Source organism: Phyllostomus hastatus, unplaced genomic scaffold, assembly GCF_019186645.2.
Source record: "Phyllostomus hastatus isolate PE091 unplaced genomic scaffold, TTU_PhHast_1.1 phas_contig_86, whole genome shotgun sequence".
Classification (NCBI taxonomy): Eukaryota; Metazoa; Chordata; class Mammalia; order Chiroptera; family Phyllostomidae; genus Phyllostomus; species Phyllostomus hastatus.
The window spans coordinates 20,249,679-20,265,146 of record NW_025333977.1 but is presented as its reverse complement, the minus strand read 5'-3'; the positions used below and the strand labels follow the sequence as shown (position 1 = coordinate 20,265,146).

At 36.7% G+C, this 15,468-nt stretch overlaps 1 protein-coding gene across 1 annotated transcript in view; it reads right to left on the bottom strand.

Annotated features, from left to right (window-relative positions):
• The window catches only part of LOC123826961 (EGF-like and EMI domain-containing protein 1), a 441,941-nt gene that overhangs the window by 5,365 nt on the left and 421,108 nt on the right, over positions 1 to 15,468 (bottom strand). The window contains exons 9-12 of the mRNA XM_045851170.1: positions 11,603 to 11,740; positions 7,575 to 7,697; positions 5,217 to 5,432; positions 3,128 to 3,259 (exon numbers count right to left, since the gene is read on the bottom strand). Coding sequence (XP_045707126.1) covers positions 3,128 to 3,259; positions 5,217 to 5,432; positions 7,575 to 7,697; positions 11,603 to 11,740 — 609 coding nt within the window. The remainder of the gene's footprint in view (positions 1 to 3,127; positions 3,260 to 5,216; positions 5,433 to 7,574; positions 7,698 to 11,602; positions 11,741 to 15,468) is intronic.

Sequence of the window (15,468 nt, the reverse complement as noted above, 5' to 3'; positions counted from 1 at the left end):
GACTGAGGTACTGCTAAGAAGGTTTACACACAAAATTTTACCCTGTTTCTTAGATTCTAATCTTCACATTTTCAAAGCTTAGGTATCTTTGCTGTAGAACTCTAATCAAACTTAATGAGAAACAAATTGCACCTTCTATTTTGAAGAATGGGTAAAGAATGGCACGTATTTTCAACTAGGAATAAATGAGACTTTGTGAGAGTCCCATGGTATTTGGCATTATTAAAGAATGATGGAGTCAAGCAAACAACTGTTTTGTTGGTTTGGGGAAGTGTTTAGTATTCCAATAAAAATAATAAATTGGAGAAAATATCTGTAGCTTTATTTTAATACAAGTATTTGGAAAATGTCAGTAACTGTTTTGTCATTTTATCATAATAGGCTAAATATTATAAAACTACATTTATACCACCCATTCTACCCACACCATTCCAGATGCTAATATGGAAACTTGGTTTCTTATTCACTTTTTTCTTTGCTTTCCAGCTTTAGGCTACTGTGAACAGGAAAGAAAAAGGAATGAGGAAAACAAAAAAGTACAAGAGAGAAAAACTGTCAATGAACACTGGTTTTCATTTTTAATTTACATGTGGTAAGTCTTTGTTCTTACAAGAACAATAGAAGGGATGAGTTTTTTAAAACTGCACCTGAAAAATAATGTTAAGGAAGTTTAACTAGCTTTTACAGTATCTGGATTACAGCAAGTCATCAAATCAACATCAGCAAAACAACACTACTATCTGTTACTCCCCCACAAAGTAGAATATGATGTCATATAGTGCACAGATTTGCTAACTACTTCCTTAATGTCAAACAGAGCAATTTCCCTGGAGAAACAAATTTTAAAGCAAACATGCCCCAAATCATAACTGGATGATTTGGATGGAGTCATGAATCCTCTCCTCTGTATATAACCTGTTCATTTATGATGTGAAAATACTCCAGTCTTTCCTTTCTATTGGATAGAGTCTCACAATAACAAATGAAGTAGTCAATATAAAATGTCTTGAAAATGGAGTTCTGAAATGTGCTATTAAAAGTAATATGTGATTATTTTTAAATTGTTTCATTATAATTACTTGGTAATTCTTAAAACATCAAAGCAGATATATCATTATAGAATAATAAAGATATTAGGCTAAAATATCTATCCAATGAGAAAACTAACTTTCCAGATCTCTGCAGAATGTTCTGTTTCTAAATTTCCCTTGCTGCATTTGAAGAGCTAGGACTCTTAAAAATATGGGTAATGAATGATCGGTCATTTCCATTTATTGCAGTTTACAAGGATATTTTTAAAATGTTCTCGGTCCTCCTTTTTGTTAAAGAATCAGTGAACACTTTTGTTTTTCATTTGGATTCATCTGTTTCCATTTTTGTAAAATAAAGAAGGACAGAGAGGAAATGCAAAAAGAAAGATACAATCTTCTGCTTTCAAGGACAGACTGTCCTGTATAGACCCTGGGAAAACTTTAAAAATCCTCAAGTTTTCTAAAGCCAAAGCAGGGGTCATCTTATCTTCATTTTATAAGCAAATTCATTTTCAGTATTTCTATATTTATCTTGTATCAGATATGTTATACTCTGATGTATTTGAGATAGATTTTTAGTTTCATTTCTCATGATGTCATGTTAAAAATCAAGGGTTTGGAAGATACATATTTCTCAACAAACTTACAATATAAGGTAAATGCTTACTTCCTTTTAATCATGCAATAACATTTATTTGATCCCAATTTTATGTAGTTGCAGGTCAATGTCAAGTTGCAGGTCATATAGCTGAGTGCTTCAATACTAAGTTTTATTCATCTGTTCATTCATGCAGTCGGTACCTCCTGTTTGTAGAAACACGAGCAGGACCCCGTCAGGGAGCTCTCGGTCTAGTCAGAGGAATGGCACAGGAGAAGAGCTGACACTAGGCCAGTGGAGAAAGAGAGAAAGAGAGTGAGGGAGAAAGACTTCAAACCCAGTGAAATCTAAATAGTTGTGGTTAGTCTGGGGCCATCAGAAAAGTTTCATACAATAAGTAGCAATAGACAAAGATGGCTGCTTAGCACAGGGCACAAAAATGAGAAGTGCAAAACAATAAGCGGTGAGTGGTTTAGATTGTTGGAAATGATAAGCTGGGCAAAGAGCTGTGATTAAGATAAAAAGCACAAAGGGTTCGGAAGGGCCTGGTGTTAGGTGGCTGCCAGTGACAGGCCAGACGTGTACGGTTTATACATCAGGAAATAGGACACTCTTAAAGGTTTTTTGAGCAGAAGAGACACATGAGCACAGAGAAGCTTGAGGAAGGTCCCCAATGCCCTAACCAGTAATCTTGGTTAAACCAGTTCACCATGTTGTGACTCAAGGCCTCTGTTTCCTAACAGAAACGGCACTTGTGCCCTTTCTTCCTACATGCAGGGGATGCAAAAGAGCAATCTGCCCACGCCACCTTCCAAGCTAATAACAAAGACTAAGAAAACCCTTCGCTTAAAAATTTTTAAGGTAAATTGAAAAAGAGAGAGAGGAAACAAAGATAGTCAATATTATTTTGTTTCTATTACTTGGCAGGTAGTACTTACAAGTATACCTTTATTTAAAATACAAAGAAAACATTTATGAGAGGTATTAATTTTTAAATCTTTTATATTTTTATGAGGGGTATATGAAAACTTAAAAGTATCATTGGCTATACTAACATATTCTGAAAAGAAAAAAAAAACACACGGAAAGTAGCAGCAGTGAAGCAATCCTATTAATTGCACTTTGTAGCACAAATCCTTTCTTTTTTTCTTTATTGGGAATAGCTTGCCTGGGCCTAATGATTTATTTAAATGGAGGGATTTTTATAGGCCTAGAATATTAGGATCCTTTATTAACTTTTATGTTCCATGGATAAACAAGAAACAGTACATTGAGTTTCCCAGGGAACACAAAATCTCTCCTTTTAATCACATGTTCAGTTAAAAACCTCAGTGCTTCACAGGCATTCTTTATGCACAACAAATAAATTGATTTTTCACCCACGTCAATGGCTTTCCTTGTTAAAACATTGTAGGGAGAACACAGTCTAGGAGAACCCACCGGTAGTTTGCCAGGAGAACATAAGACCCTCTTACCAATTCTTCAGGGTATCACTTACTTTCATTACACAGAACGCCACTCCAGCCCGCTGGGCAGGAGCACCCAGGCTCCCCTTCCTGGCACCTGCCTCCATTCATGCAGTCCTCACAGCTCAAGCTGCAATCAGGCCCGAAGGTGTCACCTACACAGACTGGAACATGGAGATGAAACGCTTAATTTCACACACACACACACACACACACACACACACACACACACACGATCCTTCAGTGTTTTTCCTAAAAGAGTCCCAGAAAAAGACAGCAAGAAAGGTCTTTTAAAACAGAGTTTATTTTACATTTTTCTAATGATACTATTGACATAAAGTCCCTAAAGAATCTTCAGAATTTTTAGTAAAGTAAAAAACATGAAAAGAAATTACATTGATTTCAAATCGTTAAAATAATCAATGTTTCTGGCAGTTGATACGTTTCTTTCTAGGCTTTTTTATGCCAAGTTTTTTTTTCTTAGTAAAATTTTTTTTAATTGAGATTTAATATACACTGAGAGAAGTGCACAAGTCTCAAGTGCACACTTTATATTTTCTCCACAGTGTAAAAAACCCCATTAAATGCCATCCAGATCAAGAGCTAGCGTATTGCCAGCACCCCCAAAACTCCAAGGTGACTTAATGATTCTTAATCATTAGCTTTGCAAATTAAGTGCTATCCCAATTTCTATCACCATAGATCGCTTTCCTCCTTTTGAACTTTAAGTAAATAGAATTGTAAAGTATGTACTCTTGGTATCACTCTTCCTTCATTTAATATAGTATTTGTGAGATGCACCCCTATTGTATACACTAGTTTTTTTAAAGCTGTATAGTATTCTATTGTTTAAGTGTACCATAAGTGTTTTTCAATTTTCTTCTTGAGGGAAATTACCTTCATCTGAATAAGGATGGAGAAACTTGGTTTCATTTGCCTTAAGACTTATTTCCTTTCAGGTTTTGCTCCTGTTTCTAATGGGGTCTCTCAGATGTCTCAGTTGAAAGTCTGCTATGTTGACCCAGCCTTCTCTCCTTTGGCCAAGGCTGGGCTGCAGCTTCTACTTTCCCATCCCCATGACCTGCTGATAACTGCACATAGCTCCTTGTCTTCTGAGCAGCTGTCTTTCAGATTTCCTGGTTTTCCACCTGCACAGCCCATCTATCACAAATGGCTCAAGGAGAAAAGCTGCCGAGATTGTCCATTTCAGCTGTCTGAGTCTCTCTCCTCCCCAGATCTTGGCCGCTCAAGTTGAGACTGCCATGGTAGCCCTAAGCCCTTTCCACGCAGACTTTGAGTCCCAAATGTATCAGGAGTTTCATTAAGAAACTTTAAAGTATTTCTCCTTTTATGCAGATGTCTTGATTGATATTATTATTATGATTCAGGATTGCATAAAAATATTTCTGCCATTTTACTGAATGCACTCCAAAGCGATTTTCAAGCTCTGACACCGTTAAACTACAAAAAACGGAGGGAGAACAAAGAGAGCAGCTCTGGTTGACAAAGGAAAGGGAAAGATGCAGCAGGCTGGCTGCAAACTGCTCCTTTTGAAAGGGGGCATGCTAATTCACTTTGATCAGCAGTGGCACGATGCTTTCGTTCTGTGGCGAGGGTATGAGGGAAACCGCTCACAATTTTAAGATATTTTCTTGGTCCACTTGAACATATTAAAACAATTTGCTCTAAGAATTTTAAAATATAAGAAGGATCTAGATTTTAAAGCTATTTAAAGTAAATTTTTAACTATATAAAAGTGGCTGCTAATAGAGTTTTCGTAGTCAGAACTAAAAGGTCCCAGTCTGTCTCCCCATTATGTTAATTTAATGATATTTTTCAGCTCTATTTCACTTTATCGTACTTCAATAGTCCCCACCACCCTACACCCCCACCTACCTCTACGAGTACCTACATAGTGCAAAGGGAAGAAAGATAAAAGATGATAGATTTGCTAGAAAGCTCTGAAGAATTGATTCTGGCCCCATTTTTCTTGCTAACATCACATTTAAAAATGTGATGGCATTAAATATGAATAATGAGAGTGTCTGTAAAAGAATTTACGTGAATTCTCTAACAATAAAGAAAAGAGGTGACTACAATGAGATAAACTCTTTTACTCACCAACTTTTGGCAAAGCAGCCAGTTCGCGAATATCGGTTCTCTCTTCCTCCTCATCTTCTTCATCTTGGTAGGGGGGAGGCAGTGAGGTACTAACGTAATGAAGCAGTTGAGGTGGGCTCTTGAACAGAAGGCCTGCAAACCTCACAACTTCTAATGCCTCTTCTTCTTCCTCTAACTCATCATCATCTAAAGCCATAAGACCACACAGGAGAATACCTGGATTCAACATGCTGTTTCAAAGAAGGAAAAACTGAGCAAGGGTGGATGAGAGAAATGAGAGTTTGAATTAGACAGCCAAGGCAGGGGGCTGCAGAAAGGGAGAACTCTTTGAGGTCATTTCAAAAAGTCCATTGTGAATGAAGGTGAGAAGCAGCCAGCACAAAGCTCCAACTGCAGCAGAGAGAACAAAAGGAAAAGATCTCAGTCTGTGAGACAGAAAGGGGAGGACAGGTGGAGTTAAGGAAAATGTGGTCTCTGTTGCTCCTGAACGAAACGAGGGTGGGAATAGTTTAGAAGAGACACAACAACGTTCTTCACAGTGACTCACAGATGCAAGTGTTTCCATCACTGCCAATTCTGTAGCCTTCTTCACAAGTACAGTGGTACGTCCCCAGGGAGTTAATACATGCTTGGTCACAGGCTATGCTGATACCCAGACACTCATCCACATCTAGGAACATTTAAACAATGCCTGTGTTTAGGTGCTGAGAGATAGCACAGACATTGTGAACTCATATGCATATTAGCGTTCCTCTTGTCATCCTTTATTAACCCATGACAATGTATTGCCATATAGAAAGCATAGCCCTGGATGCTCTCTCAGGTTTATCTTGTCAATTTTTTTTCTTTCACTCATTTCCAAGTTTACTGCAGTTCATCTACATAGACAAGGTCTTTCTGAGACCTTGTTCATTAGGTTTTGATGAAGAATTTAAAACTTAAAATAAATTCAGTGGTCTCAGGCTGTGCACCATTTTGCATAATGTTCACTCGTTCTTGAATTATTCAGTATCTGTGATGAAGCATTTATTCCAGGCATAATTCTGTACAAGGTTTGTGGGGAATGTTAGAGATGGAAGAACCCTGAGCTTTGATCTCGCGCTACCTAGACTTCGGTCAATGTGTTCACAGTAGCCAGCACAGGTGCCTAAGCTTCGCTCAGACTGCGACACCTTTCTCATTCGCGTGCCTGTACCCAAGTATGTGTATCCATACCATACAACCAACTTTTGGCTCACTCTGCTTAAGAGCAGATGGTTGATGAAATTCAAATTTTGGGGGCCCTCCTAATTGGGTGGAATATGGTAAATGATAACACACTCTACTGTGTTTAGAATATATAGATATCATAACTGTGTGTTATCTACACTGCAGGGCCGAGGAGCTTGGCATCTATATGAAGAAACACACCTATCATCCTTTAGGTAATTTAAGAATTTGTTTCTTTAAGCAAAGAAACACAATTTTTTTCCTGAGGCATAATATTCTTAAATACTTTGTTACTCAAAAGATAAAAAATCATCTTATGTTTGCTTTGATTTGTAGAAAAATGTGGTTCAAAACAGTGGTAATAATGATCATAAAATAAAAATTTAGAGATGACATATTTTAAAAATAAACTTTAAAAATAAATCATAGCAAAGACTTAAATGAGTTGTTCTTAATGTAATAATTAAAACAGTGAATTTACTCATTAAATGCAAGCTTTCCTATGAAAACAAATATGTAATCTAGAAATCCTCTGAAAGGTAAGTGGACCAATTTTAACAAATAAGTTAGAAAATTGTAAAATGACATCTTCAAACTTGCATTAGCTTAATTAATATCAGATATATAAAAATCCTGATACAGATTTGGGTTGTGGCAATGAACTAGCAATCCTTTTGTGACGGATCTCTAATTAAAATGACTTTCAGCCACCAACTTTCTAATTCCAGTAGAGCTTGTCACGAGCGATTTGTATGACTGCTGTACCCTGCAAGGATCTCTCACTTGCCCTTATATATTAAATTAGGTAAAAGAGATTATGGGCCAATAAGTATTACAATAATAATAGCTACCTTTAGTTGAGTGATTTCTCTTTGTCAATCACTGTACTAGGAAGTTCACATTTCTCACTTTCCTGAATTTACCCATTAATCCTTTCATTGTCTTCACTTTATTGGTGAGGACCTGAGGCTCAGACATGTGAGATGTGCCCAAGTTAGTATGATAGAAAGTGGTAGAACCACACAGAAGTCCAATTCTCTTGAGGGTCAAGGCCTTCCCTTTCCCACCCTAACTGCCTTTCTCACAGGTTCCTCCTTCACTGAGTGCCCCAGCACATCAGTGGTGTCATGTGGGGTCTCAGGGACATACCGTCACATCCACAACCGTCAGTGCTGAGCTGAAAGCCTTCCTGGCAGCTGCATCCATAGCCCCCTGGATAGTTGATGCAGAGCTGTGCACAGCAGGCTTCTCCAGTCTCACATTCATCAAGGTCTGAAGGCGAAAAGGACACTTCTGTTGTTTATAAGTCAGGAAATTTGCCTGGCCTATAGAAGTGCTGAAAAGCCTCACTTCTAAACTAAAATGGTGTTACTTACCATTTTCTATTTCTTAGGCTACATAGTATAGACATCAAAGCAACTGTAATGCAAAAAGAATGAGACCCAGCCCTGGCTGGCGTAGCTCAGAGGATTGAGCGCGGGCTGCAAACCAAAGTGTCGCAGGTTCGACCTGAGTTGCAGACCATGGCCCCCAGCAACCCCACATTGATGTTTCTCTCTCTCTCTCTCGCTCTCTCTTTCTCCCTTCCCTCTCTAAAAATAAATAAATAAAATCTTAAAAAAAAAGAATGAGGCCCATGTTTGAGTTTTTGTTTCTTGTATGTTTCTCTTAGGCCAGTTATTTTTTTTAAGTATGTAAATAATCTCCAAATGCATTTATAAATGCAGGAAAATAGATCTCTGCTATTTTTCCAGTTTAAACAGCAATTTGACTAAATAAACAGAGAACTTGAAGAATTAAAAGAAAACAGCTTGAAAAGAAGAGCCCATGAAACCCTCTTAGTGGCCATCTGATAGCTGCAAAGGGGAAGGCAGTCTTAGACTCTGTAAAGTGTTCATTCTAGACTTCAGATAAAAGAACATTTGCAAGCAAAAGGAATTCACACACACGGGAAAGGAAGTGGCAACCATAATTCAGAGAATAGACAATCTTTTTAAATATTATGTTTTAAATTACAGACTATTTCAGAACATGTGCTTGAACTTTGAGATGATGCTTTGACTGGGATGACTGGGGTCAAGGTTTTTTATTACCATAGGTGACACCATTACCCCCGCACGTTCTATCAGATAATAGCTTTTTAAGTGATGCTGTTTAAGTCTCCGTCAGTACTATGATTCCAGAACTCCACAAACCTGAATGTTTCTCTGCAGACCTAGTTGCTCCAGGGGAAAACAAAAATGCACCAGAAGATGTCAAATGGAAACCTTTTAGCCAAAGAACAATCTATTTGGCCTGGGTTTTGAGGTGATCATTTCCAATGTAATGGATTAAGAAGTAGCAACAGACTTTTCACCCACTGCTTCCCTGAGGCTAGAAACCTGGGAATTGTGTTCAGGGCTTTTGGCTCTAGGCCCTCGGTGTGTTTGCTGACCTGGTAAGCTGGGTGGCTGGTCAGTGCTGAGTTCACAAAATAACACAGGAGCAGCCACATAGAAGGTTAATGCCCCAATTAACCCTGGGAAGGGTACCGATGTTAAGGAAATGCAGACAAAAGACAGGAGGGAATGAAAATGTAGTCAATTGTCCAAGGTGAGGGGTCACCATAAAATATCTAAATGAAGGTCATTTGGACACAAACCATTCTTTCTCTTGCAAAATGTCACAAGCAGTGTTAAAAATTCTAGGGGATATATTTTCCTCTTATATTAAACCATCCTTTGTCCTTTGGATTAAATAGCATGAATACAGAGGGCAAATTACTTTTAAAAATTCAGTTTATTTCATCTAAAACCTTATTCTTTATAGTTTTTTAAATAAATTTTAAAGTAGTCTCAAATACTAGCAGGGTCTCCACACACGTATGTCTCAGGATTCCCGGTTTTCAGCTACTAGGAGCACAACTGTATCACAACTGGAAATGAGTTCGTCAGTCTATCATTTTATGATACATTGTGGATTCTTCTTTGTTATCATTCCTCAGAAGGATTTCTAGCAGTTTCCTGTATGCCATCCTCAGTCTGGGACTCCTCGGAAGCCCCATTCTTATATCACAAGCCTTTCCTAAACCGCCGTGCACCTTCAAGCCTGACATGATGTATTTCCCACATTCCTTGACTTCCTTTCAGATCTTATTTGGTAAGATCTTTGCTTGCTTATTTTCCCCTTTCATCTTCCTCCTCTCTGATGATTGTGTTTTTTCCCTGCATTAGCCAATATGCCATATATGGCAACATTACAGAGAAATTCACCTGTTCATAAAAATTTAGCCTTAATCAAAAAAGAGGGCTTCAATTATAGCCGGGCAAAACAATGAAAGACTTCATCTCTGACTTCAGAAAAGCATCAAAATTAAAGTGTGAAAAAAACTGATCTTCTGTGTATGTGCCCCATACATAGTTGTTGAATAAACTCAAAAGGTTACAAATTTTTTTCTAATAAGTAACACTTGTTAAATGTAGTAAGTTTCTTTGCTGGTCAGAAACTTGCATTTTGTATGGCCATCTTTCAAATTGTGTTAGCATATCTCTAGGTTTTAGCCCTAATAAATTTTTGTATTTGGGTAAGACAAACTGGCAATTTTCAGACTGGATGACTTATTTTTACATTTATTGGTGTGTTTTTACACACACAGGCTCACACACACATATCCTAAAATAAGCTAAAGTGAAAATGCTTTAATTTCCTTCATGCATGAATGGTTGTACAAATCATCTATGGCCTTAACCTGTTCTCACACAAATAAGCAAAGTACGTATACATACACTCCAAAATAATCATTGCCTTACTCTAGTGAATATTTTTTTAAGAATGAGTGTTATTTACTGTCGGGAAATGAAACAAACTTCAGCCATAAACAATATAACATCATGTTGACTGCTGAAATCTCATAAATATGTAATTTTCTACATTTTTAACACTGTCCTATGCTATTTTTTCTAGTTATAAATAAGACTTTTACTGAATGGTACTTTTCAAAGAACAGGGAAAGCCACCAAATTGGATGTAAGTGAAAGGTTTAGTGAAAAGACAGACAGGAAGGGAGCAAGGGAGGGAGGAAGAAAAGAAGAAACCCCTTTGTTTTTTCCAGAGATACCAATATTAGCAAGGTAGGAAAATATAAGCTTATTTTTCATTACATAGAAGCAGCAAGGAAAGCTACACATTTCATTAAGTTAACCACCAAGGACTCAGAAAAATAAAGGAGGCAATGTTGGGCCAAGAAATACAAGTGGTGACATTGTTTTGGTTAAGGAATTTATGAAACCAGAATACTTCAAAATTCCTTGACGTTCGCTCTGTCACAAATCCCAAATACTTAGACTTCTGAAATTCATCTCTTCTTTCTTAATACTCCAGTAGCCATACTGAGTAGTATAAAATGATCAAAGATTTTTTTAGTACTCATAATTCTTGGAAAGCTGATATAAATTATCAAACAAAAAATATGGTACACAGTTCTTGAATGATGGCAAATTGCTTTATAGGGACTAGCAGGTGCCTTCAGACCCAAGCACATAACGATATAGTATGCTGCTCGCTATCCTTATTTTTAGTAGATATTCCCTTGTCTCAGAAGCCCTCGATTCAACATTTCATTATGAAGCAAGGCTGGAGTGGAATTTAATTTTCTCATTGTCACAAATGATAAAAGTTCTAATAATATGTTGAAAAAGTTATGTATTCAAAATGGGTTTGAGCTGGGATTTCTGAAAAATGCTATCTGTGAAGGTCTTCTTTTGGAGTGTAGCCTTCTGCCATACCAAAGTTAAACATGCATTCAAATCATCAACAAATGAAAACAAATGCCCAGGTTTTGTTTCTGCTTGAAGTGGAGGGAAGCAAAGTGCGTGGTAGAATATGTTGTTTGAGTTACAAATTACACTAAGTGGGTAGATAGGCCTTGGGATATTTTCCAGATATAAAACTAAGTCCATATATTTTGCTAAAGTGTTTTTAAAGCCCCTTTAACTTCAAAGTAAATATCCAAAGATAATGATGTCTTCTGTCAACTAATGCTTCTTTTACATTTCTCTAGTAGCCAGAGACACTGTTCAATTTATCTCTCCACGCAGTTTGAGAGTGGTGGCCCACATTCCAGCAGTAAGTATTAGGGAAGAAAGGGCTAAATGAATCCAGGACCACTCTGAAGGAAGATGGCATTTACCATATATTACCTATGCATGTTTTCTCATCTGCATCAAGCTGGTATCCATGGTTACAGGAACAACGGGGCCCACCAAGTGCATGTTCACAGTGATGAGAACAACCACCATTGTTCTTTTCACAGCTATTGACAATTTCCAATTCAATCCCTTTCCAAACAAGCAGAAGAAGGTTATTAGCATAACAATAGAGAAACGTGAATATACGTCAACAACAGGTACACTCTGTTGGGAAAGCTATGACAAATTTCATTGAAAATTTATCAACACTCTCAACATATGAAAGTAAAAATGTGAGGGCTATTAAGCATTGCAAATGTCCATATGATATCAAAATACTAATAAAACTATAAATAATGTTAATTGACAAAGTGATATAGAAAGGTAAATAATTCACCCATGGTTATTAAACACTTATCTTAAAGGACATTTACCTCTGGGAATTCTCAATATTTTCAGGATATAAAAAATATGTGTATTGAATCCATAATCAGAAAGCAAATAGGTTGTTTGCCAGCTGACATTTCTGTTCTCAGGCTAATGGTATGTTATTATCTGTACTTTTTAGAGGCTAGGAGCACATGAAAATACTTTTAAAAATAGCCTTGGAACAAAAGTATGAACACAAAACCAATGAATTAGCTGATCACATTTAACGAGTATCATGTTAATGTGCTAATTAGCTTTGAGGTATATGAAACTCACTTATACAAACATACTATTATTCTGACAACCAATTTGCTGATCCCAGTGCATACTAATTTGCTGATCCCGGTGCATACTAATTTGGGTATTTTGGGTGACATCAGCCTCACCATATATATGCCAATTGTACTGAGCACATAGGCATTATAATCAATCATTTTCTAAGGGAGAAAATGAGAAATTTAATAATGTTTTGAATCAGTGTTAAAAGTATGGAATTTAGGTACTCTGCTATTGTTACCATTGGCCTCTAGTGTTCTTCAGTTGTGTTGCTTGAACAGCTTCTTATTAATAAGAGTGTCTATACTGGGTCATTTCTTCCGTTCTTAACACCAGAATCTTTTCACATAAATAAGATGAGAATGAACAGGGCAAGGGTAGTGGGGTTGTGGTACTCCTTGAAAGTCTGTGTCACCATTGAAGCTGCCTGGGAATCTGCTATAGTTTCTGTCCAGTTGCAGCACAGAAATGACCCCCACTCTTCCTGGCCCCCAGGCAACAGCAGGCAGGGGGCCGTGTGTCCCAGAGCACCTGGTGCGCACGCCTGTCATTGCACGTCTCCCTCTGTGCCATCATCATCCTCTGTCACCAAGTTGAGGACAGATGTTCAAAAACACGTTTTGAATAATTGAACAAACAAAAGAAGGATTATGCTAATCAATTTATTGTTGAAAATAAGAAGCCCTTTGGGTTGAGAAACAACTATTGTAGATCAGAAAAATTAGAAAATTAAAGAAAAGATAGAAATAATGCAAGGAAATGATATTTCTGTGGTATGTTAACTTGTACTCTTTATGGAGACGTTTTTCAAAATTTGGCTCTTATTCTTATTATTTTTCTGTGGTCAATGCAGCTCAAAGACTTCTGGTAGTAACTGACTTTAAATGTAAGTAATATTATTGTAACATCATTAAAAATATAGGAGACTCAAACAAGGGTATGCTCAGATCTATACTGCCCATTAGAAGTAAGTTAAGATTTTGCATGTTTGATACAGATGATGATGTATAACCATATATTTAAAAAATTATACTTTGAAAACTTTTTAAAATGACCCCTGTAGTTTCTTATAGGCAGCAAATAATTTTTATTAGTTATATATGTATATAGGCATTAAATACATATGGAATTAAAGTTCAATTATATATTGCTTAGGAATTTGGGGAAAATCTTATTTAACCATGCTAAATCTGGAATTTTCTAATTTCTAATCACAAGATAGTGATAGTTCTTTCACAACACACTGGAGGGATTTGATGTTTTAAGCCCCTGCGAAGAGACTATATAAATATAAAATACTGTTTTCTTAGGAAAGTGTTAAAACAATATTTTCCTAAAATATGCATTGCTATATAATGGACACATAATCCATTGTTAAACATCACCAGGCTCTGAAAGCATTTACAGATTTTGAAACAACTCAAAATACCAGTTTTTATCAAAAAAGTTTTATATATCAATAAATATTGAAGTCTGGTGAAAGCTGCACAAAGAATTTGGCTAGGCAAATATTCACATAAGGGGAATAAATGTAAAAATATTCTTCTACTAAATGTATTCAACTCTAGGGAACACTCCCTTCCCAAGTAAATTCTATAGAAAGCCTGTGCCTCATAACTCATTAATAATGGCCTCCTCTTTCATGATAACTGAGAATTCACCAGTCAGATTACAAGAGATTTTATTTCACACATTTGTAAAATGCTCTTATGCCTCTGGCCACATTAAAAAGCCAAAATATTAATATATTAATAAGAAGGAAAAACTCATCTGTATCTCTTTCTGCCTCAGGGCATTAAGAGAAAGGCTCACTACAGAAGTTGTATCTTTAGTAGTTAATTCTTCTCTCCCTTTTTATTTAGTTTGCTTTTTAAAAGGCAGGTATTACTGTAGCAAAACTACACTGTCTTTAAGCAGTAGAAACATACCAACAGACTTTAAGACTTTACTGACAACCCAGGCATTACAGAAACATAGAATTTTATGCAGTGGAGAAGAATGAAGAATTTAGTGACTCTAAGAATGTCTCTTCATGATTGAGCTAAAGTAATAACACAAAGTAAGTGATAAGTATTATTCTACTTATCACTATCTTTATTCTTCTTCATTAATTAAAACTGATAATACATAATGTGTAAACATACATGATGAAGTTTAAAGGCCAGTGTATTTGGAACCTACAGACTCTAGTTCAAATCCCTGTCTGTCACTTATTAATTTTGTATCATTGGGCTTTTGGCTTCAAGGATAAACTGATAGTTTACTGAGATGTGGAGAACTGGGAACAACATCTTTGGAACTGACACTGGAAATCAGCAATTTGCTTGGGGCCTATCAAGTTTGCAATGCTTGTTAGTCAAGCAAACTGAGAGGACACAGTTGGAATACATAGTTCAATACATGCATATATACACATATGGTTCAAGGAGAAAGTGGAAATATAAATTTGACATTGAGAGAGGGGCCAAAGATGGAGAGAAAAACATGGAAAGTGTAAAAACATGGAAGAAAAGAAAGTATTTCAAGAATAACGGGGATTATTCAACTGTATTGAAAGATGCTGAGAGGTCAAGTAGGGTAAAATTGGAGAAGTTAGCAGGCAGTCTGGTCACATGGAGTTCCTAGGTGACTCTGCAGAGGTAGAGGTGATCACCTAGTTAGTCTGGGATGACGAGAGAATGCAAGGTGGGGAGAAGACCCTGACAGAGTTATAAAATGATTGCTGTAAAGATGATCAGATTAAAGCTCCAGTGGCATGTAGCTTACCAGAGGGTACTTCAAAGATTGGAGATACTGGACCATGTTGATACACTGCTGAGAATGACCCACTAGACAATTGCTAAGAGCAAACACCTTCAGATAATGAGAGAGAATGGGATTCAAGGTACCGTGGAGAAGACAGTATTAGACAGCAATAACACTTCCATCACATTAATAGGGTGAAGTCTTTTCCAAATAACTCTATGAGCTATTTCAGATCAGCTGCTAGCTTGAATGGTGGTTTGCATTCATTATATTGCTGACATAAGAGACAAGGTAAGGATTAAGGTAAAAGGGGAGTGATATAAAGATTTAGAAGAGAAAGAACACATTTAACATTTCAATGAGGATGAAAGTGGACGTGTTCTCTTAGCATAGCTTTGAGAAGTCGTATTTGCTTACTCATTTGAGAT